The sequence below is a fragment of the Salmo trutta genome, chromosome 29, assembly GCF_901001165.1.
Source record: "Salmo trutta chromosome 29, fSalTru1.1, whole genome shotgun sequence".
Lineage (NCBI taxonomy): Eukaryota > Metazoa > Chordata > Actinopteri > Salmoniformes > Salmonidae > Salmo > Salmo trutta.
The window spans coordinates 344679-371398 of NC_042985.1; the positions used below are offsets into that span (position 1 = coordinate 344679).

Below are 26720 nucleotides of genomic sequence, written 5' to 3' on the forward strand. Positions count from 1 at the left end.
AATTCCATGGTAGTTCGTGTAATGACACATTTGTAACATATACCAGTTTGCAATGTGTCATACACTGACTTTCCGATTGAAAACGTTAGAATAAATTGCAGTAGCATACAAGTTGTGCATTTCTATTTCACGCTTCCCTCCGTTACATTTTTAAAACCCTACTCCTTGAGTATGGTGGATGTGGGTGTTCACTGCTTTTTAACCGTTTCCAAACCAGGGCATTATATCCTTCTCGAGGGGGCATTTATTCAGAGATATTGACAGCTTCTTTGAAAATAGGAAAATATACAGTGCCTTGGAAAACAAATATTCACATTTTGTGCACAACTCATGTCCTCGAGGCACTGCCGTTTTCAACCTGTATGAGAGAAGAGGACCAAAGTGTATGCAAGCCCTGGTTTATTGTGAAAAAGACTGAAAGTAAAGAAATCTTAACACACAACATTTTAGAACATTTGAATAGCAGTAAATGTTTTGTGTTGAAATATTGTTAAAATGTTCAATTGGCTAGTTGACATAATCAGTTACTGGCCCAGTGAGTCACCTGAATGAGCCATCTCAAGTTAAGGAAAATATCAATTCAAAAACAAAACAAATGTCAAGAGTGAACATTATTACAAGAGTTAATATGACTGTAAATATAAAACATGTTACATACACAGTAAATCAAAATACTAACAATTAAAAAAAAAATTAAATATACAATACTCCTGAAACTGTCTGTTTCCCATTTAGTCTCCACCATCCTGTTACTTGGAAACCTGAAAGTGGAAAGAGAAGAGGAAACGTTAAATAAACCAAATATCTCTCAAATCACAAAAAAAGTAGTTCGTAGAGCCTGACCGATACAGTGCCATCAGAAAATATTCAACATTCGGTTGTGTTACAGCCTGAAGAAGAAGAATCTTGTTCAACTGTTGCCATGCACCTGCAAACAGTTTGCTCAGATGTGCGAGTGCCTTTTGAATTTTGAGTTGTGTTACAGCCCGAATTCAAAATGGATTACATTTACCCCCCCCCCCACCCATCAACACAATACCCCATAGTGACAAAGTGAAAACATGTTTAGAAGTTTTTGCTCATTTATTTAACATGAAATACAGAAATCTAATTTACATACGTATTAACATCTGAGTCAATACTTTGTGGAAGCACGTTTGTAGGCAAATACAGCTTTGAGTCGTCTTGGGGTATGTCTGTATCAGCTTTGCACATCTGGATTTGGTGATTTTCCCAATTTTCCTTGCAGATTTTCTCACGCTCTGTTAAGTTAGATGGGGAGTGGCGGTAAACAGCAATCTTCAAGTTTTTCCACAGATTTTAAATGGGATTCAAGTCTGGGCCACTCAAAGACTTTCGCATTCTTGTTCTGAAGCCATTCCAGCGTTGCTTTGGCTGTATGCTTGGGGTCATTGTCCTGTTGGAACGTAAATCTTCACCCCCAGTCTAAGGTTGTTTGCACTCTGAAGCAGGTTCTTATCACAGATTGTCCTGTATTTGGCTCCATTCATTGTTCCCTCTATTGTTACCAGTCTCCAAGTCCCTGCTGCTGAAAAGCATCCCCCATAGCATGACACTGCCACCACCATGCTTTACAGTAGGGAATGTGTTAGACAGGTGATGAGCTGTGTCTGTTTTATTCCAGTCACTGATTTACATTGAGGCCAAAGAGTTGTATTTTTTTGTCTCATCAGACCACAGGATCTTTTGCCTTATGCTCTCAGTCTTTTACATGCCTTTTTGCAAACTCCAGGTGTGCCGTCATGTGCCTTTTTCGCAGGAGTGGCTTCTGACTGGCCACTCTCCCATAAAGCCCAGATTGGTGAAGTGCTGTAGAGACTGTTATCCTTCTGACAGGTTCTCCCATCTCAGCCAAGGAACTCTAGATCTGTCAGAGTGGTCATTGGGTTCTTGCCCAGTTGCTCAGTTCGGTCAGACAGCCAGCTCTAGGCAGTCTGGGTAGTTCCAGATTTTTTCCATTTCCTATGATGGAGACCACTGGGCTCTTGGAAACTTTTTCAACACTCAACATTTTTTTTATACCCTTCCCCCAGATAGAATTGTGATTAAGCATACAGTATATCTCAGAGCTCTACGGACAGTTCCTTGGACTTCATGGTATAGTTTCTGCTCTGACATGCACTGTCAACTGTGGGACTTTATTTACACATACAGAGATGTGTTTCTTTCTAAATCATGTCCATGGCCACATGTAGACTTCAAATGAAGTTGTAGTGACATCCCAAGGATGATCAAAGGAAATTGGATGCAATTTGGAGTGTCATAGCAAAGAGTTGTGAATACTTATATTGAAAATGAAATACAGAAATATCTCATTTACATATTTTCAATATTTAAAAAAAAACATGTTTTCACTTTGTTATTATAGGGTATTGTGTGTAGATAGATGGGTTAGGGGAAAAAAATACATTCAATTCATATATAATTCAGGCTGTAACACAAAATGTGGAATAAGTCAAGGGGTATCAGTACTATCACCAATATTGTCCTTTTTAACCGCTATATCGGTATGGGCCGATATTCACTGATAACCGATATTGAATAAATAGAATGAAACAAGGGAATCTCATGCTGATCTGAACACCTGCAGCCATTTTCATGACATTATTATTGTCACAAAGTATGAAATCAACATTTGAAGCATAGTTATTGGACAATTGCTCTTTTGGATGGAAATGTATGAGAATTCAGAGTAGAAAAATGACACTTTTTCACTTCCCACTCTAAAAACAATATATCGGCATAGGTAAGTTTTGCCACCCCAAAAATCGTAATCGGACCCCAAAAAAACATGGATCGGGCTCTAGTAGTTACAATCTGAAAACATACACAGTGTTGTTGACAAATATTGGAGAGTTTAATTGAAACAACCCTTTGAACACACACAGAGATCTATAGGAGATGACAAAAACAAGCAGAACGCTCTGTGGACTCCATGTTGATTACCTTTTAAGAAGAACCCTGTTCCTCCTTGACCTTGTTCTCCGCCTCCATCTCCTCCACCCCAGCCTGGGTCATCAGGTCACCAATGTTCTTCTCCAGGTCATCGATGCGGCCACTCATCTCATCGAGTACTCTTGTCAAGGAAGTGGGAACAACATTCAGGTACCATGCCTACTATACAAAATATCCCAAACTCCTATCCATAGAACTAAGAACTACCAATCCCTTTGACCCAATCTGTCTGCTTGTTACAGCGGTCCATCAGTAATACAATGTAATATAATGTTCTGTATTTTGAAATGTTAGCAAAAGTTGTACATTTCACTGTTAGTCTACAACTGTTGTTTACAAAGCATGTGACAAATACAAGTGTGATTGATTGATTTACACAATTGCTTCAAACCAGCTGACAAAACCACCAGGAGTGTGTGCATTACATGTATCTGAATGATCAATTCATTGATATCATTAGACTACGCTATGAGCAATCCAATTAAATTGTAACATAAAATTGTGTCATTCTGAAAGTCTGTCTTTGATAGCATTGAAATTGTGAAGGCAGGATATTTCTTCCAATGATCTGGTCTGACATGGTCTGGAATTTATCCTGCATCTGCTGCAGCAATGTCTGGACCTGTAGAAAATGAGGAGAAGGAGGACAGAACATGTTGTAATAACTGTTTGTTGCAATGTGTGGGTGGACACGTTTATATCCTGTAGTATAGCAGAATCTTAGTGCATGCATGCATGCATACTATTGAACCTTGTGGGCGTTAAGCTGCCTCCGATGCCTACACAACAGGGTGTTGCCTCCACCGCTGATACCATGGAAACCATTGGGATTTGCAGTTTTGTCGCCAAAAAACAAAAGTCAAGCTTTTACAAGCCGGAACACAATAACATTTAGCCATCTATCACCCATCTATCAGCTACATTTCAATAATAATAGCTGTAGCTAGCTAGCTAGCTAAACAGGACTAAAACAAAGGTAATGTAGCTAAACAGAATTTGACCGCAACTATTTCATTGAAAAAAAGTTTGTTGCTATAAAAACGATTGGAGAAAAAAACAGTTATAGCAGAATTTTAGCCAGTTAGCCAGCCTGCTAGCTAACGCTAGCTAGTTCTCAGGTTTTCAAATGGGATAGGATATGGCAAGGATTTGGGACCGTTAGCTAAATAATAAGACTCACCACCCCAGTCAGGTCCTGTACAGATTTCGGATCCTGGATCTCTGACATTGCACTAAATTCGTGGCGCTGCTGTACGATAGACCACTGCCTAGTCTGAGACGTCTTCCTTCTCTGCACACGAAGCGAAACAACCGTGAATGACTGAGGGAATTATTTTACACTGGCCTGGATTGAACCGGGCAATGGGTGTTTACCTCATCGGGCAAAAACGGAGAGGGGGGAGCGCTCTTCTCAAATGGAACAGTAATCTGCGCCGCTTGGTCATGTTGTCAACAAGGCAGCATGGTGCATCGTCTAGAAACATACAACATATATTTTACAATAAAATACATTTTCTAACTAGTTTTAATTGGGATGGCATATAAAGGGTATTTATCAAAAGCAATCAAGTGGAAAAATACATACTCGAACTAATTACTACACGTGCTTGATTACCAAACTTTTGTTTTGAGCCAATTTCGCCGTCTTACGGTCAGAGCATGGCACCTGGCTCATGCCGGTGAGGCAGCCCGGTTCCAAATGCAATCCATTTTGAGCCGGTGCAAAACACGCTCACACGGGCGCCGGAGCGAGATTAATCGAATCCGTCACTGACTAGCTACAGACCCCCAACGAGTAAACAGTGAAGCGTGAGCATTCTAAATCTCGCGAGTTTACCAAAACGGGAAACGAGCAAACGGTATTGGATTAGAAGCGTTTATAAGATAATGCAACAACATTAGTGAGTATTTGGAAGAATAAGAGCAGAACCTGGAACATGATGCATGGCGAACAAGCATTTAGTAGGAAATATATATTTGAAAGGAAATTGCATCCTCCTCGATTTGGTTGATGAAACGCACATTTATTTAATCGCCATTCATTTTCTGCCGGTTGAATTCACTCAACTCTTGACTTTTTCTTATCCTGGCTTTGATTAACAAAAGCCTCCCTATCAAATAGGTAGGTTGGCAACAGTCCGTTTTTATTTCTCACCTCGTGTTGATTGGTAATTCATGCCAGAATAAGAGCTCAGCAGAAGTTTCAACTTTGAAATGGGTTACAGTTTGTCTTTCTGATTTGCAGTTGAAAAGTAAATAAACAAAACTACAACAAAATCTTACACATTCTGTTTAGGGCCTAGCTATATGCACAATTGAACTAACGGAACTAAAGTCTGGCATTATGTTCGGTGCATTGGATCAGAGCCTACTGGTGGAAAGCTGTGCTGTGGTGTCCCATGAGTTGTGAGAGACATGGACAACAGACTGGATCTGGGTGATGAGGAGGAGGGAGATGTGGGGACCCTGTGGCACTCTTTGGACTGGCTGACATCCTGTGTGATGGTGGTTGGAGGGGCTCTGCCCTACGCCTCACAGTACCAGCAGATCCTTCGGACCAAGAACACAGACGGCTTCTCTACACGCGTCTGCCTGGTTCTGCTGGTCGCTAACATCCTCCGCATCCTCTTCTGGCGAGTGTGTTTGGGTGTTGGGGGGGGGGTAGTAAGGTTTACCTGGAGTTAATGCAGTGTCAGGTTTTCTGCTAATGTGTGTGTGTGTGTGTGTGTGTGTGTGTACATCTGTCTGTTTGTGTGTGTGTGTGTGTGTGTGTGTGTGTGTGTGTGTGTGTGTGTGTGTGTGTGTGTGTGTGTGTGTACATCTGTCTGTTTGTGTGTGTGTGTGTGTGTGTGTGTGTGTGTGTGTGTACATCTGTCTGTCTGTTTGTTTGTGTGTGTGTGTGTGTGTACATCTGTCTGTCTTGTGTGTGTGTGTGTGTGTGTGTGTGTGTGTGTGTGTACATCTGTCTGTTTGTTTGTGTGTGTGTGTGTGTGTTTTCACACCTGCAGGTTTGGGAAGCAGTTTGAGGTGACTCTGCTCCTGCAGAGTGTGGTGATGATTCTCACCATGCTGGTGATGCTCAACCTCTGCTGCTCCGTACAGAACACCAACCGTATCACCACCAAACAGCAACACATCACAGGTAACAGCAAACATATAGCACCCATAGAATAACTATCTAACAGCCATCTAACTTCGGCTCCAGGCTTTAGTTACGTTGAAAGCTTGTGGCAAAGGCTAACAACAACCATTTAAAAACCATAAGACAGTCATCTATCACCCATCTATCCACCATTTTAATAACCATCCAGCCACCTCTGCAGCTGTTCTATTGTTTTACCACTGGAGGGAGATATTGGGGAGGAAAGAGGAAACAATAACCTTCCATTATTTGTCTGTCTGTCTGTCTGTCTGTCTGTCTGTCTGTCTGTCTGTCTGTCTGTCTGTCTGTCTGTCTGTCTGTCTGTCTGTCTGTCTGTGTCTCTGTCTGTGTCTCCCCCCCCCCATCCACCCACCCCATCTCTCTCTCTATCAGATCTGGACCCCCGGTTCTTTTGGAGCTGGGACGGCTTTGAGGACTACCTCATCTTCCTGTTGGCCTTCACGCTGCCCTGTGCCTTCACCACCCTTCTCCTCCTGGACTCCTCTCTGTTTGTGGAGTCCCTGGGCTTCCTGGCCGTGTTGACGGAGGCCATGCTGGGGCTACCACAGCTGCTCCAGAACCAACGCAACCACTCCACCACCGGCATGAGGTGAGGCTGAGGAAGCAAACACATTTTCTTCAGGAAATTGACCCACTCTACTCAGATGAAGGTGACCAGCCCTCACTCACCTGCTTCTCTCAGCATCCCCTACCAGCCCTCACTCACCTGCTTCTCTCAGCAAACCCCTACCAGCCCTCGCTCACCTGCTTCTCTCAGCAAACCCCTACCAGCCCTCACTCACCTGCTTCTGTCAGCATCCCCTACCAGCCCTCGCTCACCTGCTTCTCTCAGCAAACCCCTACCAGCCCTCACTCACCTGCTTCTCTCAGCATCCCCTACCAGCCCTCACTCACCTGCTTCTCTCAGCATCCCCTACCAGCCTCCGCTCACCTGCTTCTCTCAGCATCCCCTACCATCCCTCACTCACCTGCTTCTCTCAGCATCCCCTACCAGCCTCCGCTCACCTGCTTCTCTCAGCAAACCCCTACCAGCCCTCACTCACCTGCTTCTGTCAGCATCCCCTACCAGCCCTCGCTCACCTGCTTCTCTCAGCATCCCCTACCAGCCCCCTCTCACCTGCTTCTCTCAGCATCCCCTACCATCCCTCACTCACCTGCTTCTGACAGAATCCCCTACCAGCCTCCGCTCACCTGCTTCTCTCAGCATCCCCTACCAGCCCCCTCTCACCTGCTTCTCTCAGCATCCCCTACCATCCCTCACTCACCTGCTTCTGACAGAATCCCCTACCAGCCTCCGCTCACCTGCTTCTCTCAGCATCCCCTACCAGCCTCCGCTCACCTGCTTCTCTCAGCATCCCCTACCAGCCTCCGCTCACCTGCTTCTCTCAGCATCCCCTACCAGCCTCCGCTCACCTGCTTCTCTCAGCATCCCCTACCAGCCCTCACTCACCTGCTTCTCTCAGCATCCCCTACCAGCCTCCGCTCACCTGCTTCTCTCAGCATCCCCTACCAGCCTCCGCTCACCTGCTTCTCTCAGCATCCCCTACCAGCCCTCACTCACCTGCTTCTCTCAGCATCCCCTACCAGCCCTCGCTCACCTGCTTCTCTCAGCAAACCCCTACCATCCTCCGCTCACCTGCTTCTCTCAGCATCCCCTACCAGCCCTCACTCACCTGCTTCTCTCAGCATCCCCTACCAGCCCCCTCTCACCTGCTTCTCTCAGCAAACCCCTACCAGCCCTCACTCACCTGCTTCTCTCAGCAAACCCCTACCAGCCTCCGCTCACCTTCTTCTCTCAGCATCCCCTACCAGCCTCCGCTCACCTTCTTCTCTCAGCATCCCCTACCAGCCCTCACTCACCTGCTTCTCTCAGCATCCCCTACCAGCCTCCGCTCACCTTCTTCTCTCAGCATCCCCTACCAGCCTCCGCTCACCTTCTTCTCTCAGCATCCCCTACCAGCCCTCACTCACCTGCTTCTCTCAGCATCCCCTACCAGCCCCCTCTCACCTGCTTCTCTCAGCAAACCCCTACCAGCCTCCGCTCACCTTCTTCTCTCAGCATCCCCTACCAGCCCTCACTCACCTGCTTCTCTCAGCATCCCCTACCAGCCCCCTCTCACCTGCTTCTCTCAGCATCCCCTAACATCCCTCACTCACCTGCTTCTCTCAGCATCCCCTACCAGCCTCCGCTCACCTGCTTCTCTCAGCATCCCCTACCAGCCTCCGCTCACCTTCTTCTCTCAGCATCCCCTACCAGCCTCCGCTCACCTGCTTCTCTCAGCATCCCCTACCAGCCTCCGCTCACCTGCTTCTCTCAGCATCCCCTACCAGCCCTCACTCACCTGCTTCTCTCAGCATCCCCTACCAGCCTCCGCTCACCTGCTTCTCTCAGCATCCCCTACCAGCCTCCGCTCACCTGCTTCTCTCAGCATCCCCTACCAGCCTCCGCTCACCTGCTTCTCTCAGCATCCCCTACCAGCCTCCGCTCACCTGCTTCTCTCAGCATCCCCTACCAGCCCTCACTCACCTGCTTCTCTCAGCATCCCCTACCAGCCTCCGCTCACCTGCTTCTCTCAGCATCCCCTACCAGCCCCCTCTCACCTGCTTCTCTCAGCATCCCCTACCAGCCTCCGCTCACCTGCTTCTCTCAGCATCCCCTACCAGCCTCCGCTCACCTGCTTCTCTCAGCATCCCCTACCAGCCTCCGCTCACCTGCTTCTCTCAGCATCCCCTACCAGCCTCCGCTCACCTGCTTCTCTCAGCATCCCCTACCAGCCTCCGCTCACCTGCTTCTCTCAGCAAACCCCTACCAGCCCTCACTCACCTGCTTCTGTCAGCATCCCCTACCAGCCCTCACTCACCTGCTTCTCTCAGCATCCCCTACCAGCCCCCTCTCACCTGCTTCTGTCAGCATCCCCTACCAGCCCTCACTCACCTGCTTCTCTCAGCATCCCCTACCAGCCCCCTCTCACCTGCTTCTGTCAGCATCCCCTACCAGCCCTCACTCACCTGCTTCTGTCAGCATCCCCTACCAGCCCTCACTCACCTGCTTCTGTCAGCATCCCCTACCAGCCCTCGCTCACCTGCTTCTCTCAGCATCCCCTACCAGCCTCCGCTCACCTTCTTCTCTCAGCATCCCCTACCAGCCCTCACTCACCTGCTTCTCTCCGTTCGCTCTTCATACCCATCTATTCCTCCCTCGGTTTTATAATATAATTTAGCCGTGATGGCGAACAGGGATGCAGACCCTGATGAGTGTTTTGTTGTTACATTTGAACATGTTATACATTGGAGCAGAGCGAGCCAAGTTGATACATTGTATAATTGAATTGCCTGGTATAACCAAGAGCACGGGCCAGTCTGAGTAGGCTTTGCAATTGCAAGTTCGCTAACCTGTCACACAGTCTCTTGCATGCCAGAGGAAAAATGGAGCACAGCTTCGCAACAGGCATGCCTCCAGCGTTACAGCAGAGAAAACGCCTTGTCTCAAAAAACATGACCAATATTACAAGAGCTACCTTTTTTCTGCACAATTTCGTGCGCATTTGATATAATTTCACAAAACCATGTCGTGGGCGGTTTTAAACTAATCCTGGTTTGATAACGAACCAAGTCATGTTCAGTCATGTTACCTAGCTAGCTAACAACCTGGTAACTTCACACTAGGTTTAGTCACATCTGATTGGTGTTTAACTGAAGAGAAGAACAGGTTTCATGTTTTCCCCTTACTGCCACATATCATTATGCATGTTTAATAGGAAAATATAAGCACCCACCAAATTAGTTGTATTCCTTCCTGCCATTCCTCCAGACCAATCACAGCTAGGCCTTTGGATATGAGCCAATCAGCCATTCCATGCAGCATTCTATTATACAGTGAACAGGGTCAAGTTAAATTCAATGTGTTTTATTGACTAGAAGGGTGAAATTAAATTCAATGTGTTGTATTGACTAGAAAGGGGAAGTTAAATTCAATATGTTGTATTGATTAGAAGTGCCTTCCCTGTAGCTCAGTTGGTAGAGCATGGTGTTTGCAACACCAGGGTTGTGGGTTCAATTCCCACGGGGGGCCAGCACAGAATAAAAAATAAAAAAATAAATAATGTTTAGAAATGAAATGTATGCATTCACTACTGTAAGTCGCTCTGGATAAGAGCGTCTGCTAAATGACTAAAATGTAAATTTAAGTGAGAAGTTAAATTCAATGTGTTGTATTGACTAGAAGTGGGAAGTTAAATTCAATGTGTTTTATTGACTAGATGTGGGAAGTTAAATTCAATGTGTTTTATTGACTAGAAGTGGGAAGTGAAATTCAATGTATTGTATTGAGTAGAGGGGACAAGGTTAATTCAATATGTTGTATTGACTAGAAGGTGAGCAGTTTTTGTGTAACGCATAGGCAGAACATTTTAGAAAATGAGAACAAGCGTTTCTAAATTTAATTTAAAAATATATAATATTTGCTAGCAACAACTGATTTTAAATGAATTTGCCTGTGGAACAAGTTTAGAGGGTGAAATATAATACAAGTTGGCCCACTCTATCAATGATCCACTTTTCAACTCATTACTTCTTGTATTCCCAATTTTTTATTTTTTTTTATTTTTTTGTTCTTTAGCACTGTAATTTAAGTTTTAAAACTGCAAAATTATTTTTGCGCCATGGAAACATTTGTACTATTACAGGAAATTAGCTTTAAAACTGCAAATGTTTTCTCTGTCCCATGGCAAAATGTGTAGAATTGTAGGAAATTACCATGAAAACTACAAAATTCTCTCCAATTTGAAGAGGGGGGCCTTTAAAATGTCCTTTCCCAGGCCCGAGACTTGGTTAGTCCGACCATGAGCTGCAGCAGTAAAACTCCTTGTATGCTTGTAGTTGCTGAATGTTTTTTCTCATCGTGAGGTGAAGCTAATGAGTGTTTACTCTGATGAGAGCTGTACTCTGAAACACATTCCAGCCGTACCCTGAGACACACTAACCCACTAAATGAACTAAGTTTGTCTCAAATGGCACCGTATTCCAAATCAAATCAAATTTTATTTGTCACATACACATGGTTAGCAGATGTTATTGCGAGTGTAGCGAAATGCTTGTGCTTCTAGTTCCGACCATGCAGTAATATCTAACATGTAATCTAACCTAACAATTTCACAACAACTACCTTATACACACAAGTGTAAAGGAATGAATAAGAATATGTACATAAAAATATATGAATGAGCGATGGCCGAACGGCATAGGCAAGATGCAGTAGATGGTATAGAGTACAGTATATACATATGAGCTGAGTAATGTAGGGTATATAACATTATATAAAGTGGCATTGTTTAAAGTGGCTAGTGATACATTTATTACATACATTTTTCATTATTAAAGTGGCTAGAGATGAGTCAGTATGTTGGCAGCAGCCACTCAATGTTAGTGATGGCTGTTTAACAGTCTGATGGCTTTGAGATAGAAGCTGTTTTTCAGTTTCTCGGTCCCCGCTTTGATGCACCTGTACTGACCTCGCCTTCTGGATGATAGCGGGGTGAACAGGCAGTGGCTCGGGTGGTTGTTGTCCTTGATGATCTTTTTGGCCTTCCTGTGACATCGGGTGGTGTAGGTGTCCTGGAGGGCAGGTAGTTTGCCCCCGGTGATGCGTTGTGCAGACCTCACTACCCTCTGAAGAGCCTTACGGTTGTGGGCGGAGCAGTTGCCGTACCAGGCGGTGATACAGCCCGACAGGATGCTCTCGATTGTGCATCTGTAAAAGTTTGAGTGTTTCTGGTGACAAGCCGAATTTCTTCAGCCTGCTGAGGTTGAAGAGGCGCTGCTGCGCCTTCTTCACCACGCTGTCTGTGTGGGTGGAACATTTCAGTTTGTCCGTGATGTGTACGCCAAGGAACTTAAAACTTTCCACCTTCTCCACTACTGTCCCGTCGATGTGGATAGGGGGGTGCTCCCTCTGCTGTTTCCTGAAGTCCACGATCATCTCCTTTGTTTTGTTGACATTGAGTGTGAGGTTATTTTCCTGACACCACACACCGAGGCCCTCACCTCCTCCCTGTAGGCCGTCTCGTTGTTGTTGGTAATCAAGCCTACCACTGTAGTGTCGTCTGCAAACTTGATGATTTGAGTTGGAGGCGTGCATGGCCACGCAGTCATGGGTGAACAGGGAGTACAGGAGAGGGCTGAGAACGCACCCTTGTGGGGCCCCAGTGTTGAGGATCAGCGGGGTGGAGATGTTGTTACCTACCCTCACCACCTGGGGGCGGCCCGTCAGGAAGTCCAGGACCCAGTTGCACAGGGTGGGGTCGAGACCCAGGGTCTCGAGCTTGATGACGAGTTTGGAGGGTACTATGGTGTTAAATGCTGAGCTGTAGTCAATGAACAATGGATGTTGACTTAATGGTGCTTCTTCATTATCATAACCAACAGGTTTTGGCAGACAGCCAAAACCTATAATGCAATGCTCCTACACAGTGCACTATCTGGGGAATAAGTTGGCATGTGGTATGTATCCTAATAATACTCAGATGACACCCGGCTGTCTGCCAAAACAAATCAAATCAAATCAAAACCTGTTGGTTATGATAATGAAGAAGCACCATTAAGTCAACATCCATTGTAGAGTTGCAGTCACGATGATGTGAGACTGTCAGCCATGCCATGCTTCCCTGTTTAAATTGGATTAGATAAATAATCATTAAGATGAGCTACATGAACAGATGCCAAGCTAATACCAGTTTGTGGCTTGGCAGAGGGAGAACGGTGCGACTGCAGAACACAATTCATCTGCAGGAATCCCTCCATATACTTTGTTTGGTACATTTTTATGCTATGACTCCAGGAGGCAGTTGCGCTCCAGTACAGTAGGTGGCGGTAACCGTATGCTAGCTAGACCTAAAGAAGACTCCGGTACACATCAGGCGGGAGCCGGCACCGTGTGCTAGTGTAACAGTGTAGGTTCCGTCCCTCTCTTCGCCCCGACCTGGGCTCGAACCAGGGACCCTTGCACACATCAACAACTGACACCCACCGAAGCATCGTTACCCATCGCGCCACAAAAGCCGCGGCCCTTGCGACGCAAGGGGAACAACTACTTAAGGTCGCAGAGCGAGTGACGTCACCGATTGAACCGCTATTAGCGCGCACCACCGCTAACTAACTAGCCATTTCACATCGGTTACACTAGCTAGTCCTAAAGTGGACCCTGTTACACCTTCTGGGTGTCATAGGGCTATAGGGCCATGTTGGGCTGTCTCAGACACCAGTCAGCCTGGCCTACAGACCTTCTGGGTGTCATAGGGCTATAGGGCCATGTTGGGCTGTCTCAGACACCAGTCAGCCTGGCCTACAGACCTTCTGGGTGTCATAGGGCCACGTTGGACTGCCTCAGACACCAGTCAGCCTGGCCTACAGACCTTCTGGGTGTCATAGGGCTATAGGGCCATGTTGGGCTGCCTCAGACACCAGTCAGACCTATTTGACACTGATGATCAATAATTACCTCTTCAGTAAAATGACGGTGCTCAAACCGAACTAAAGATACACCTGGAGGGAAACACCTGGAGGGAAACAGGTGCAGCACCATGTTTCCTCTTCTCAGTGACTGTCATTCAAAGTGATGGTCAATGATCCTGTTTCTTATTGACATGTTTTCTGTCTTCAGTGTGAACATGGTCCTACTGTGGATGGCCGGGGACAGCTTCAAGACGGCCTACTTTGCCCTGAAGGAGAGCCCGCTCCAGTTCCTGCTGTGTGGGCTGACTCAGGTACTGGTGGATCTGGCTATCCTCTATCAAGTGTGTCTCTACAGCCAAGACCCCTGGGACAAACTGGCTTAACTAACTCTAACCCTAGCTAACTCTAACCCTAGCTAACTCTAACCCTAGCTAACTCTAACCCTAGCTAACTCTAACCCTAGCTAACTCTAACCCTAGCTAACCCTAGCTAACTCTAACCCTAGCTAACTCTAACCCTAGCTAACCCTAGCTAACTCTAACCCTAGCTAACTCTAACCCTAGCTAACCCTAGCTAACTCTAACCCTAGCTAACCCTAGCTAACTCTAACCCTAGCTAACCCTAGCTAACCCTAGCTAACTCTAACCCTTGCTAACTCTAACCCTTGCTAACTCTAACCCTAGCTAACCCTAACCCTAGCTAACTCTAACCCTAGCTAACTCTAACCCTAGCTAACCCTAACCCTAGCTAACCCTAACCCTAGCTAACTCTAACACTAGCTAACCCTAGCTAACTCTAACCCTAGCTAACCCTAGCTAACTCTAACCCTAGCTAACTCTAACCCTAGCTAACTCTAATCCTAACTCTAACCCTAACCCTAATCCTAACCCTCTATCAAGTGTGTCTCTACAGCCAAGACCCCTGGGACAAACTGGCTTAACTAACCCTAACCTAACTAACCCTAGCTTGGAGAGGAGAAGGTGCTCAACTAAGGTGAGATGAGGTTCAACCTGGCCACATCTACATCATGTTTATTATGGTACACTGGGAACCAAAACAAGTTCAGATAGTACCTCCCTGTTTCTGTCAGTTTGGGAGCGTTTTGTTGCATTTCCTGTCTACTGACAACAGCTACAGGGTCAACAACACATGTCAACATAGGAAGAGCCACCAGTAGGAGTCAGACATAACGGTCATACTACAATACCAAGCGCAGATATACTGAGTGTACAAAACATTAGGAACACCTGCTCTTTCCATGACAGACTGACCAGGTGAAGCTATGATCCCTTATTGATGTCACCTTGTTAAATCCACTTCAATCAGTCTCGATAAAGAGGAGGAGACAGGTTGAAGAAGGATTTGTAAGAGTTGAGACAATTGAGACATGGATTGTGTATGTGTGCCATTCAGAGGGTGAATGGGCAAGACAAAAGATTTAAGGGCCTTTAAATGGGGTATGTCAAGAACTGCAACGCTGCTGGGTTTTTCACACTCAACAGTTTCCCTGTGTGTATCAAGAATGGTCCACCACCCAAAGGATATCCAGCCAACTTGACACAACTGGGGAAGCATTGGAGTCAACATGGACCAGAATCCCTGTGGAACGCTTTAGACACCTTGTAGAGTCCATGACCCAAAGAAGGCTGTTCTGAGGGCAAAAGGGAGGTGTTCTTAATGTTTTGTATACTCACTGTAGTTCACAGGAGTGAACATTTCTATTCAAGCAAATTTTGATTGATCTTCATGAGAAGACCAGTATTTATGAAGTTGCCAGGTTTCTCATTAATGTATTCATGTATTTATTTGGGCCGTTTTTAGTTTTTCTATTCAAGCTATTTTGACTTGAGTTGTATGAGAAGTGTTCAGTATTTATTAAGTTGCCATGTTGTTTTTGAATGTCATGTTATATTTATATTTTGGGAATCTGTTTTTATTTTTTAAGTTTTAGTTTGATGTTGATACAGTTATTTATTGGTCGGCCAGTCCTCGCGTCTTCACAGTAATACATACTACTTGCTTCAAGTATACTTCGAGGATAAGAACACAATTTGTGTTTTTAAAAGTCTTGTTCATTAAAATAAATGTGACATCATAATGTTTCTTGTTTCCTTATTATTGTCCTCTGCCTCAGTGTCAGATATAAATATCCCATTGTGATACCGACACTGGGGGTCATCTATCTAGATGTTGTATTGAATACACTGCTACCTATGGAGGTTCCTGTCAGGGGGACATTCTGGGGGTCTAGATGTTGCATTGAATACACTGCTACCTATGGAGGTTCCTGTCAGGGGGACATTCTGGGGGTCTAGATGTTGTATTGAATACACTGCTACCTATGGAGGTTCCTGTCAGGGGGACATTCTGGGGGTCTAGATGTTGTATTGAATACACTGCTACCTATGTAGGTTCCTGTCAGGGGGACATTCTGGGGGTCTAGATGTTGTATTGAATACACTGCTACCTATGGAGGTTCCTGTCAGGGGGACATTCTGGGGGTCTAGATTTTGTATTGAATACACTGCTGCCTATGGAGGTTCCTGTCAGGGGGACATTCTGGGGGTCTAGATTTTGTATTGAATACACTGCTACCTATGGAGGTTCCTGTCAGGGGGACATTCTGGGGGTCTAGATGTTGTATTGAATACACTGCTACCTATGGAGGTTCCTGTCAGGGGGACATTCTGGGGGTCTAGATGTTGTATTGAATACACTGCTACCTATGGAGGTTCCTGTCAGGGGGACATTCTGGGGGTCTAGATGTTGTATTGAATACACTGCTACCTATGGAGGTTCCTGTCAGGGGGACATTCTGGGGGTCTAGATGTTGTATTGAATACACTGCTGCCTATGGAGGTTCCTGTCAGGGGGACATTCTGGGGGTCTAGATGTTGTATTGAATACACTGCTACCTATGGAGGTTCCTGTCAGGGGGACATTCTGGGGGTCTAGATGTTGCATTGAATACACTGCTACCTATGGAGGTTCCTGTCAGGGGGACATTCTGGGGGTCTAGATTTTGTTTTGAATACACTGCTGCCTATGGAGGTTCCTGTCAGGGGGACATTCTGGGGGTCTAGATTTTGTATTGAATACACTGCTGCCTATGGAGGTTCCTGTCAGGGGGACATTCTGGGGGTCTAGATGTTGTATTGAATACACTGCTACCTATGGAGGTTCCTGTCGGGGGGACATTCTGGGGGTCTAGATGTTGTATTGAATACACTGCTACCTATGGAGGTTCCTGTCAGGGGGACATTCTGGGGGTCTAGATGTTGCATTGAATACACTGCTACCTATGGAGGTTCCTGTCAGGGGGACATTCTGGGGGTCTAGATTTTGTATTGAATACACTGCTGCCTATGGAGGTTCCTGTCAGGGGGACATTCTGGGGGTCTAGATGTTGTATTGAATACACTGCTGCCTATGGAGGTTCCTGTCAGGAGGACATTCTGGGGGTCTAGATGTTGTATTGAATACACTGCTACCTATGGAGGTTCCTGTCAGGGGGACATTGTTCAATGTCCTTGATGTCCTGGCCTGCTGCTGGAGAATCTCACACACACGGAGAGAGTCACACACACACACGGAGAGAGAGAGGAGAGAAGCTATAGATTAGATGAATTTCGGAGTACTATTTTCAAAATGTCTCATACTATAAAAGTAGAACATTATGCATACTGTTTAGTACTATAGTATGAGTTTTCAGACACGGCCAGTGTGTTTCACGGTTTTCTGTCTGATATCACTTCATCCTAGTTTCCAGTGATCTGTTACTCCTGTCAGCATGTAGAGGGTTAATGTGACTGACTGACAACACAGGGGGAGTCCCAAATGGCTCCTTGGATTTTTTTTACCAGGGTCCATAGGGCACTGTTTAATAGTAGTGCACTATATAGGGAATAGGGCTCTGGTCTATAGTAGTACCACTATATAGGGAATAGGGCTCTGGTTTATAGTAGTGTACTATGAAGGGAATAGGGTGCCATTTGGTACACAGCCCAAGTTGTGTGATGTCCAATGTACACACTAAAAACAAATGTTTCTATATAGTGCCAAATAAGGGTTCTTAGGCTTGTAACCATAGCAGAACCCTTTTCTTGGTTCTATAAATTCCCTGGGTTTGATTGTGTTAATTGACAAGTTGAAACAGGAGTGCTAGCTCTGGAACGGCTGGGGGTCCCTAAGGAGATGAATGACAACCACTGATTTAGCTCTCAGTTGATGCAAGGCCATAAGTCTTTCACAAGACTCCCTCACTGACCATAGTCACGTATGACATGTGTAATGGCATAACACAATATATCAACTGGAACGACACTCTCACTCACAGTTGCACGAAAATAGTTGTGAGGAAACCACCACCTAAAATATAGTAATGGGTCGCCGCCCCGATATTTAAATGTTCACTATAAGAGGAAAGAACACCTTTGTGAACTGCAAAGAACCATTGAAGAGCTCAAATTGTTCTTTTAGTCATTATGGTTCCACATAGAACCCTCACCTTTCCCAAAGAACCCTTGAGGAACCCTCTTTTCTTAGTGTGTGGTAGTTTAGCGGCTTACAGACTACACAGACGGTTGTGTAGTATTATGTTTTAACACGTTGCAGCTCTCATCACTTGTAACTAAGCCTGTAAACATGTACACAACAACATCCGTGTTCTCCAGGGTGACTGGGGATTTTAATCAGACAAGCAGAAGGGATCAGGGAGTTGTGTTTCATTCCCACAGGAGAAGAGGAGGGAGCTTGTGATGTAATGACATTTCCATCCTGTCTGTGTCTCTCTCTCGTTGTCTCTCTCTGTCTTTCTCTCTCTCTCTCTCTGGCTCTCTCTCTCTCTAGCTCTCTGTCTGTCCGTCCATCCGCCCGTCCGTCCATCCGCGTGATTGCCTTATATGAACTGTAACTCAGTAAAATCTCTGAAATTGTTGCATGTTGTGTTTATATTTTTGTTCAGTATATTTGATCCTTCAAAGTAGAAGGCTGCTCCAGCCAGAGACAACATTCCATAGGCTTGTTAAGGTTATCATCTGAAACCCAGGGTAACAACATTCCATAGGCTTGTTAAGGTTATCATCTTAATAAACCCAGGGTAACAACATTCCATAGGCTTGTTAAGGTTATCATCTTAATAAACCCAGGATAACAACATTCCATAGGCTTGTTAAGGATATCATCTGAAACCCAGGGTAACAACATTCCATAGGCTTGTTAAGGTTATCATCTTAATAAACCCAGGGTATGACATTCCATAGGCTTGTTAAGGTTATCATCTTAATAAACCCAGGGTAACAACATTCCATAGGCTTGTTAAGGTTATCATCTTAATAAACCCAGGGTAACGACATTCTATAGACTTGTTAAGGTTATCATCTTAATAAACCCAGGGTAACAACATTCCATAGGCTTGTTAAGGCTATCATCTGAAACCCAGGATAACAACATTCCATAGGCTTGTTAAGGATATCATCTGAAACCCAGGGTAACAACATTCCATAGGCTTGTTAAGGTTATCATCTTAATAAACCCAGGGTAACAACATTCCATAGGCTTGTTAAGGTTATCATCTTAATAAACCCAGGGTAACAACATTCCATAGACTTGTTAAGGTTATCATTTTAATAAACCCAGGGTAACAACATTCCATAGACTTGTAAAGGTTATCATCTTAATAAACCCAGGGTAACAACATTCCATAGGCTTGTTAAGGCTATCATCTGAAACCCAGGGTAACAACATTCCATAGACTTGTAAAGGTTATCATCTTAATTAACCCAGGGTAACAACATTCCATAGGCTTGTTAAGGCTATCATCTGAAACCCAGGATAACAACATTCCATAGGCTTGTTAAGGATATCATCTGAAACCCAGGGTAACAACATTCCATAGGCTTGTTAAGGTTATCATCTTAATAAACCCAGGGTAACAACATTCCATAGACTTGTTAAGGTTATCATCTGAAACCCAGGATACAAATCAAACCGAATTATGGCTATAAACCTGGGTCATATATTTTAGACTCATGTGGGCTGTAATTGAATTAGCAGGGAGCCAGTCAATGTACACTGTGTGCGTAGTGCATTACATAGGGAATAGGCTGACGTATGTGACTAAGTTACGTCTCAAATGTGAATAAAGAGTGACGCTGTAGATTATGCTTCCAAATCAATGGATCTCACAGTTATCCACTGGAGACAGAGAGATTATTGTTTAGAAACATTTGCATTTGCAGAAAAAAAATATGTATTTTTCAAAATGCCTTGCTACAGCAAAGGCACATTGTTAATGTGACAAACTTTCGCAGGGTGACGCCAACTGCCATGTTCATTATAGCTAGCAATCATCTAACAATAACCCAGGAAATACAGTACAAGCCAAAAGTATGGACACACATACTCGTCCATATTATGTCACGAACAGCTCAAATAAGCAAAGAGAAACGACAGTCCATCATTACTTTAAGACATGAAGGTCAGTCAATGTGGAAAATTTCAAGAACTTTGAAAGTATCTTCAAGTGCAGTCGCAAAAACCATCAAGCGCTATGATGAAACTGGCTCTCATGAGGACCGCCACAGGAAAGGAAAACCAGAGTTACCTTTGCTGCAGATGATTAGTTCATTAGAGTTACCAGCCTCAGAAATTGCAGCCCAAATGAATGCTTCACAGAGTTCAAGTAACAGACAAATCTCAACATCAACTGTTCAGAGGAGACTGCGTAAATCAGGCCTTCATGGTCGAATTGCTGCAAAGAATCCACTACTAAAGGACACCAATAAGAAGAAGAGACTTGCTTGGGCCATGAAACATGAGCAATGGACATTTGACCGGTGGAAATCTGTCCTTTGGTGTGATGAGTCCGAATTTGAGATTTTTGGTTTCAACCGCCTTGTCTTTCTCAGACGCAGAGTAGGTGAACGGATGATCTCCGCATGTGTGGTTGGCACTGTGAAGCATGGAGGAGGAGGTATGATAGTGTGGGGGTGCTTTGCTGGTGACACTGTCAGATATTTATTTAGAGTTCAAAGCACACTTAATCAGCATGGCTACCACAGCATTCTGCAGCGATACGCCATCCCATCTTGTTTGTGCTTAGTGGGACTATCATTTGTTTTTCAACAGGACAATGACCCAACATACCTCCAGGCTGTGTAAGGGCTATTTGACCAAGAAGGAGAGTGATGGTCTTTTACCAAATAGGGCTATCTTCTGTATACCACTCCTACCTTGTCACAACACAACTGATTGGCACAAACGCATTAAGAAGGAAAGAAATTCCACAAATTATGGGACACCTGTTAAATTAAATGGTTCCAACCGTAAAGCATGGAGGAGGAGGTGGTGTGATGGTGGGGGGGTGCTTTGCTGGTGACTGTCACGACTTCCGCCGAAGTCGGTCCCTGTCCTTGTTCGGGCGGCGTTCGGCGTTCGGCGGTCGACGTCACCTGCCTTCTAGCCATCGCAAATCCACTTTTCATTTTCCATTTGTTTTGTCTTTGTCTTACACACCTGGTTTCAATTCCCCAATTACTTGTTCATTATTTAAACCTCTGTTCCCCCATGTTTGTTTGTGAGTAATTGTTTGTATGTAATACGGTCCGTTATTGTGGGCTCGCATTATTGCGTTGTATTTGTTTGTATTTGGAGTAAATACGTTTTTTACTCATATCCGCTGTCCTGCGCCTGACTCCTCCACACCAGCTCACACAGACTTTATTACAGTAACACTGTCAGTGATTTATTTAAAATTCAAGGCACACTTAACCAGTGTGGCTACCACAGCATTATACAGCGCGTCACACATTCTCTGCTTTCTCTTTGCTGGATGTATCTGTGTGTGTGTGTGTGTGTGTGTGTGTGTGTGTGTGTGTGTGTGTGTGTGTGTGTGTGTGTGTGTGTGTGTGTGTGTGTGTGTGTGTGTGTGTGTGTGTGTGTGTGTGTGTGTGGGAGTCAGATGTCCTCTCCTGTGGCCGGATTAACAGTAATCCTTGATATTCATCATCCAGGGATCACAGGCCAACTCATTAATAATCACTGTCATCACACTCCTCCTCTGTCCTCACCCTCCCTCCCTCCCTCCCTCCCTCCCTCCGTCCGTCCGTCCGTCCGTCCGTCCGTCCGTCCGTCCGTCCGTCCGTCCGTCCGTCCGTCCGTCCGTCTGTCTGTCTGTCTGTCCGTCCGTCTGTCCGTCTGTCTGTCCTCTGTTCTGATCTCTCTTTGTGTGTGTGTGTGTGTTCTCTTCTCTTTCCTACACACCACGATCGCACTAATCTACTGTTTTCAGCTTTTCACTAAGGTCTTAAAGATCTTTGGTTTATTTGTCAGTATCCTGGCTGATGAAACCATGTCAGTAACCTGGCTGATTGAAACCATGTCAGTAACCTGGCTGATTGAAACCATGTCAGTAACCTGGCTGATGAAACCATGTCAGTAACCTGGCTGATGAAACCATGTCAGTAACCTGGCTGATTGAAACCATGTCAGTAACCTGGCTGATGAAACCATGCCAGTAACCTGGCTGATGAAACCATGTCAGTAACCTGGCTGATGAAACCATGTCAGTAACCTGGCTGATGAAACCATGTCAGTAACCTGGCTGATGAAACCATGTCAGTAACCTGGCTGATGAAACCATGTCAGTAACCTGGCTGATTGAAACCATGTCAGTAACCTGGCTGATGAAACCATGTCAGTAACCTGGCTGATTGAAACCATGTCAGTAACCTGGCTGATGAAACCATGTCAGTAACCTGGCTGATGAAACCATGTCAGTAACCTGGCTGATGAAATCATGTCAGTAACCTTGCTGATGAAACCGTCAGTAACCTGGCTGATGAAACCATTCCAGTAACCTGGCTGATGAAACCATGTCAGTAACCTGGCTGATGAAACCATGTCAGTGACCTGGCTGATGAAACCATGTCAGTAACCTGGCTGATGAAACCATGTCAGTAACCTGGCTGATGAAACCATGTCAGTAACCTGGCTGATGAAACCATGCCAGTAACCTGGCTGATGAAACCATGTCAGTAACCTGGCTGATGAAACCATGTCAGTAACCTGGCTGATGAAACCATGTCAGTAACCTGGCTGATGAAACCATGTCAGTAACCTGGCTGATTGAAACCATGTCAGTAACCTGGCTGATGAAACCATGTCAGTAACCTGGCTGATTGAAACCATGTCAGTAACCTGGCTGATGAAACCATGTCAGTAACCTGGCTGATGAAACCATGTCAGTAACCTGGCTGATTGAAACCATGTCAGTAACCTGGCTGATGAAACCATGTCAGTAACCTGGCTGATGAAACCATGTCAGTAACCTGGCTGATGAAACCATGTCAGTAACCTGGCTGATTGAAACCATGTCAGTAACCTGGCTGATGAAACCATGTCAGTAACCTGGCTGATGAAACCATGTCAGTAACCTGGCTGATTGAAACCATGTCAGTAACCTGGCTGATGAAACCATGTCAGTAACCTGGCTGATGAAACCATGTCAGTAACCTGGCTGATGAAACCATGTCAGTAACCTGGCTGATGAAACCATGTCAGTAACCTGGCTGATGAAACCATGTCAGTAACCTGGCTGATGAAACCATGTCAGTAACCTGGCTGATTGAAACCATGTCAGTAACCTGGCTGATGAAACCATTTAGTTGTAGAATGCCAGAACATTGCCCTCACATCAGATAGCATCAGGGGTGAAACTAGATGTAACGTCTTACCGGTACGGGACGCCCAAGTACCTGCACGCATTAAAAAAATATATACTGTAAAAATGACAGGGTTGCCTACTCTGCTGACAAACAGATCAATAAACACGACGCTGTCTGATCCATATAATCGAGTGAAAGAGATAAGAGACTAGTCAGACATACCACTATAAATCAACTAGGGGAGTGGGACATTTACTGCTGAGCCTTTAGAAAACACTGAAACTCTTGTTTGTATAGCTGTGTAGGCATGGGCTTGGTCTCATGAGTAGAAGGTAATGACGTAGGCAGTTACATCACAGGGGCTTGACTACAGCATAATAAAAGCAACTTGGACTTTTCCTATTTTGCAGAACTCAGGAAAGACATCAGTTGTATGTGTGGTGTTTTGATCTTTGACTTCTGTCTACAGCTGTATTTTGATTAAAATTGTTATTATTTATAAGTGCACATTTGTAGTGTTCCTTATTTGTTAAGTAAAAAAACGGAGCACAGAAAAACAGAACCAACAATATCAATCAACAAAGACATAAGAATATGTAAGCTATAAGAATATGTTGAAGTCTAGCTTGGGTGCAGATGACTGAACTGCTCACTTTACTGTCTGTCTGCAGGTATACTGTACATGTAAGGATGTGCACTGAGTCGGGAAGCAAGTTCAGGAAGTGAGTGTTTTAATAAATAAACACAACATTATACAAAATAAGAAACACGAACAACGCACAGAACTGACACAGGAACAGAAACAATAACGCCTGGGGAAGAAACCAAAGGGACTGACATATATAGGGAAGGTAATCAGGGAGGTGATGGAGTCCAGGTGAGTCTGATGACACGCTGGTGCGCGTAACGATGGTGACAGGTGTGCGCCATAACCAGCAGCCTGGTGACCTAGAGGCCGGAGAGGGAGCACACGTGACAATAAAGACGAGGAGACATACAAAGGTATGTCAATTGGTATTGGTATGTTATGCAGATCACATTTACCATCCTCCCTTAGCCTTTATCATCCTTCCTTAGCCTTTATCATCCTCCCTTAGCCTTTACCATCCTCCCGTAGCCTTTATCATCCTCCCTTAGCCTTTATCATCCTCCCTTAGCCTTTATCATCCTCCCTTAGCCTTTATCATCCTCCCTTAGCCTTTACTATCCTCCCTTAGCCTTTACCATCCTCCCTTAGCCTTTATCATCCTTCCTTAACCTTTATCATCCTCCCTTAGCCTTTATCATCCTCCCTTAGCCTTTATCATCCTCCCTAAGCCTTTATCATCCTCCCTTAGCCTTTACATCCTCCCTTAGCCTTTATCATCCTCCCTTACACTTTATCATCCTCCCTTAGCCTTTATCATCCTCCCTTAGCCTTTACCATCCTCCCTTACACTTTATCATCCTCCCTTAGCCTTTATCATCCTCCCTTAGCCTTTACCATCCTCCCGTAGCCTTTATCATCCTCCCTTAGCCTTTATCATCCTCCCTTAGCCTTTACTATCCTCCCTTACCTCTTCAATGAAAATCCCATAGACCTCTATATTATGGACAAGGTATGTGAATGAAAACCATCGTCAACCATTATCATTTTCATTCACATTTACTACAAAAACCAAGGTTTAAATACGGTCGTGTTTATGTTTTGTTAATTATCTGTATAATTAAAACGTTTTTTGGGGATTCACAGACTTCACCCTCCTTACGCCTCTGATGAATATAACAGGAAGCCTGTTAGATCACCATGCACTGAAAAATCATTCTGGCTGTGGATACGGAGAACATCAATACATTAACATCAACACTACTAGAGGATACAGAGAACATCAACACATTAACATCAACACTGCCAGAGGATACAGAGAACATCAATACATTAACATCAACATGCCAGAGGATACAGAGAACATCAACACATTAACATCAACACTGCCAGAGGATACAGAGACATCAACACATTAACATCAACACTGCCAGAGGATACAGAGAACATCAACACATTAACATCAACACTGCCAGAGGATACAGAGAACATCAACACATTAACATCAACACTGCCAGAGGATACAGAGAACATCAACACATTAACATCAACACTACTAGAGGATACAGAGAACATCAACACATTAACATCAACACATTAACATCAACACTGCCAGAGGATACAGAGAACATCAACACATTAACATCAACACTACTAGAGGATACAGAGAACATCAATACATTAACATCAACATGCCAGAGGATACAGAGACATCAACACATTAACATCAACACTGCCAGAGGATACAGAGAACATCAACACATTAACATCAACACTGCCAGAGGATACAGAGAACATCAACACATTAACATCAACACTGCCAGAGGATACAGATAACATCAATACATTAACATCAACACTGCCAGAGGATACAGAGAACATCAACACATTAACATCAACACTACTAGAGGATACAGAGAACATCAACACATTAACATCAACACTGCCAGAGGATACAGAGAACATCAACACATTAACATCAACACTGCCAGAGGATACAGAGAACATCAACACATTAACATCAACACTGCCAGAGGATACAGAGAACATCAACACATTAACATCAACACATTAACATCAACACTGCCAGAGGATATGTCCATTGGGACTCTGCTCGGAGTTCACCTGATATTTGGATTTCTTAATTCTGCTTTACCACTAAAATCCTAATAAACACTAAGAGCTGAAATATTGTTGTTATTGTTATGCATATTATTATTCATAATAATAATAATAGGGGGAGTAATTAAAAAATGAACCCCAAAAAGGTTCTTCAAAAGGTTCTTAGAGGATCCATTAAAAGGGATTGTTTGAAGAACCCTTTTAAAGAACTTATAGGTGTTCCCCCACAGTTTCAATATGAAGAAACCCTAAAAGATACTCCAGGAATCTTTAATTTTTAGAGTGCACCTTTGTTCACTCACAAAATCATTTCAGCATCCAAACCCCAGCAGTGCTCTGTGCCGTCGCAATGTGATGAATGGTAAGAGCCAGCTGTCCTATAACACCTAGGCATAGTGTAATAACATTCTGTGATTGTCATTAAGCCTCCACTTGTACCCTGAATTGATGCATCCACTGTTGTCCACCTACGCCTCGGTCTCGGCCACTCATCTCTGCCTTGACAAAATGTGTTCTCCTCAAACCACAATGCAATTCTGGAGCATAAAACACCCGGTTTCCAGTCAATTCACACATTTTTCATGCGGCTGACATGCAGTCATGTTAAATAGTTGTGTAGTAGCCTATAGTTTACTGGACATGTTGTATTCATTGTGAACGCTCACGTTTTACCAGTATGGCTTACCCCCCACTATTTATTTTACAATGGACGATGTACCGGACCATACCGCCTTGCTCTCACCCTTGGATAGCGTAATGG

At 44.5% G+C, this 26720-nt stretch overlaps 2 protein-coding genes across 4 annotated transcripts; one reads left to right on the forward strand and one right to left on the reverse strand.

The window, feature by feature from the left end:
* Positions 1-382: 382 nt before the first annotated feature.
* LOC115166699 (heat shock factor-binding protein 1) lies at positions 383-4303 on the reverse strand. The gene is made up of 4 exons (XM_029720412.1): positions 4157-4303; positions 3532-3598; positions 2968-3092; positions 383-761 (listed from the first exon to the last, which is right to left on the reverse strand). Exons 1-3 carry the CDS (start codon positions 4202-4204, stop codon positions 2971-2973), a joined length of 237 nt encoding a protein of 78 aa, XP_029576272.1. The 5' UTR covers positions 4205-4303; the 3' UTR covers positions 383-761; positions 2968-2970.
* A 526-nt stretch (positions 4304-4829) lies between these two features.
* Positions 4830-14038, forward strand: LOC115166700 (PQ-loop repeat-containing protein 1-like). 3 transcript variants are annotated; one of them, XM_029720416.1, is made up of 5 exons: positions 4830-5098; positions 5312-5609; positions 5985-6118; positions 6512-6728; positions 13797-14038. In XM_029720416.1, exons 2-5 carry the CDS (start codon positions 5392-5394, stop codon positions 13969-13971), a joined length of 744 nt encoding a protein of 247 aa, XP_029576276.1. In that variant the 5' UTR covers positions 4830-5098; positions 5312-5391; the 3' UTR covers positions 13972-14038. The 3 variants fall into 3 exon arrangements, with proteins under 3 accessions (XP_029576276.1, XP_029576275.1, XP_029576274.1); XM_029720415.1 differs by having other exon boundaries at positions 5342-5609; XM_029720414.1 differs by having other exon boundaries at positions 4830-5609.
* The last annotated feature ends 12682 nt before the right edge of the window (positions 14039-26720 follow it).

Excerpts from the sequence above, each read along its gene's own strand:
- LOC115166699 (XM_029720412.1), bottom strand. The coding sequence starts at position 4,204 with ATGTCAGAGATCCAGGATCCGAAATCTGTACAGGACCTGACTGGGGTG. Across the intron at positions 3,599-4,156 it reads TACAGGACCTGACTGGGGTG|GTCCAGACATTGCTGCAGCA; the intron begins GTGAGTCTTATT and ends CATTTTCTACAG. Across the intron at positions 3,093-3,531 it reads AGACCAGATCATTGGAAGAA|TCGATGAGATGAGTGGCCGC; the intron begins ATATCCTGCCTT and ends TGACAAGAGTAC.
- LOC115166700 (XM_029720414.1), top strand. The coding sequence starts at position 5,392 with ATGGACAACAGACTGGATCTGGGTGATGAGGAGGAGGGAGATGTGGGG. Across the intron at positions 6,119-6,511 it reads CAAACAGCAACACATCACAG|ATCTGGACCCCCGGTTCTTT; the intron begins GTAACAGCAAAC and ends TCTCTCTATCAG. Across the intron at positions 6,729-13,796 it reads CACTCCACCACCGGCATGAG|TGTGAACATGGTCCTACTGT; the intron begins GTGAGGCTGAGG and ends TTCTGTCTTCAG.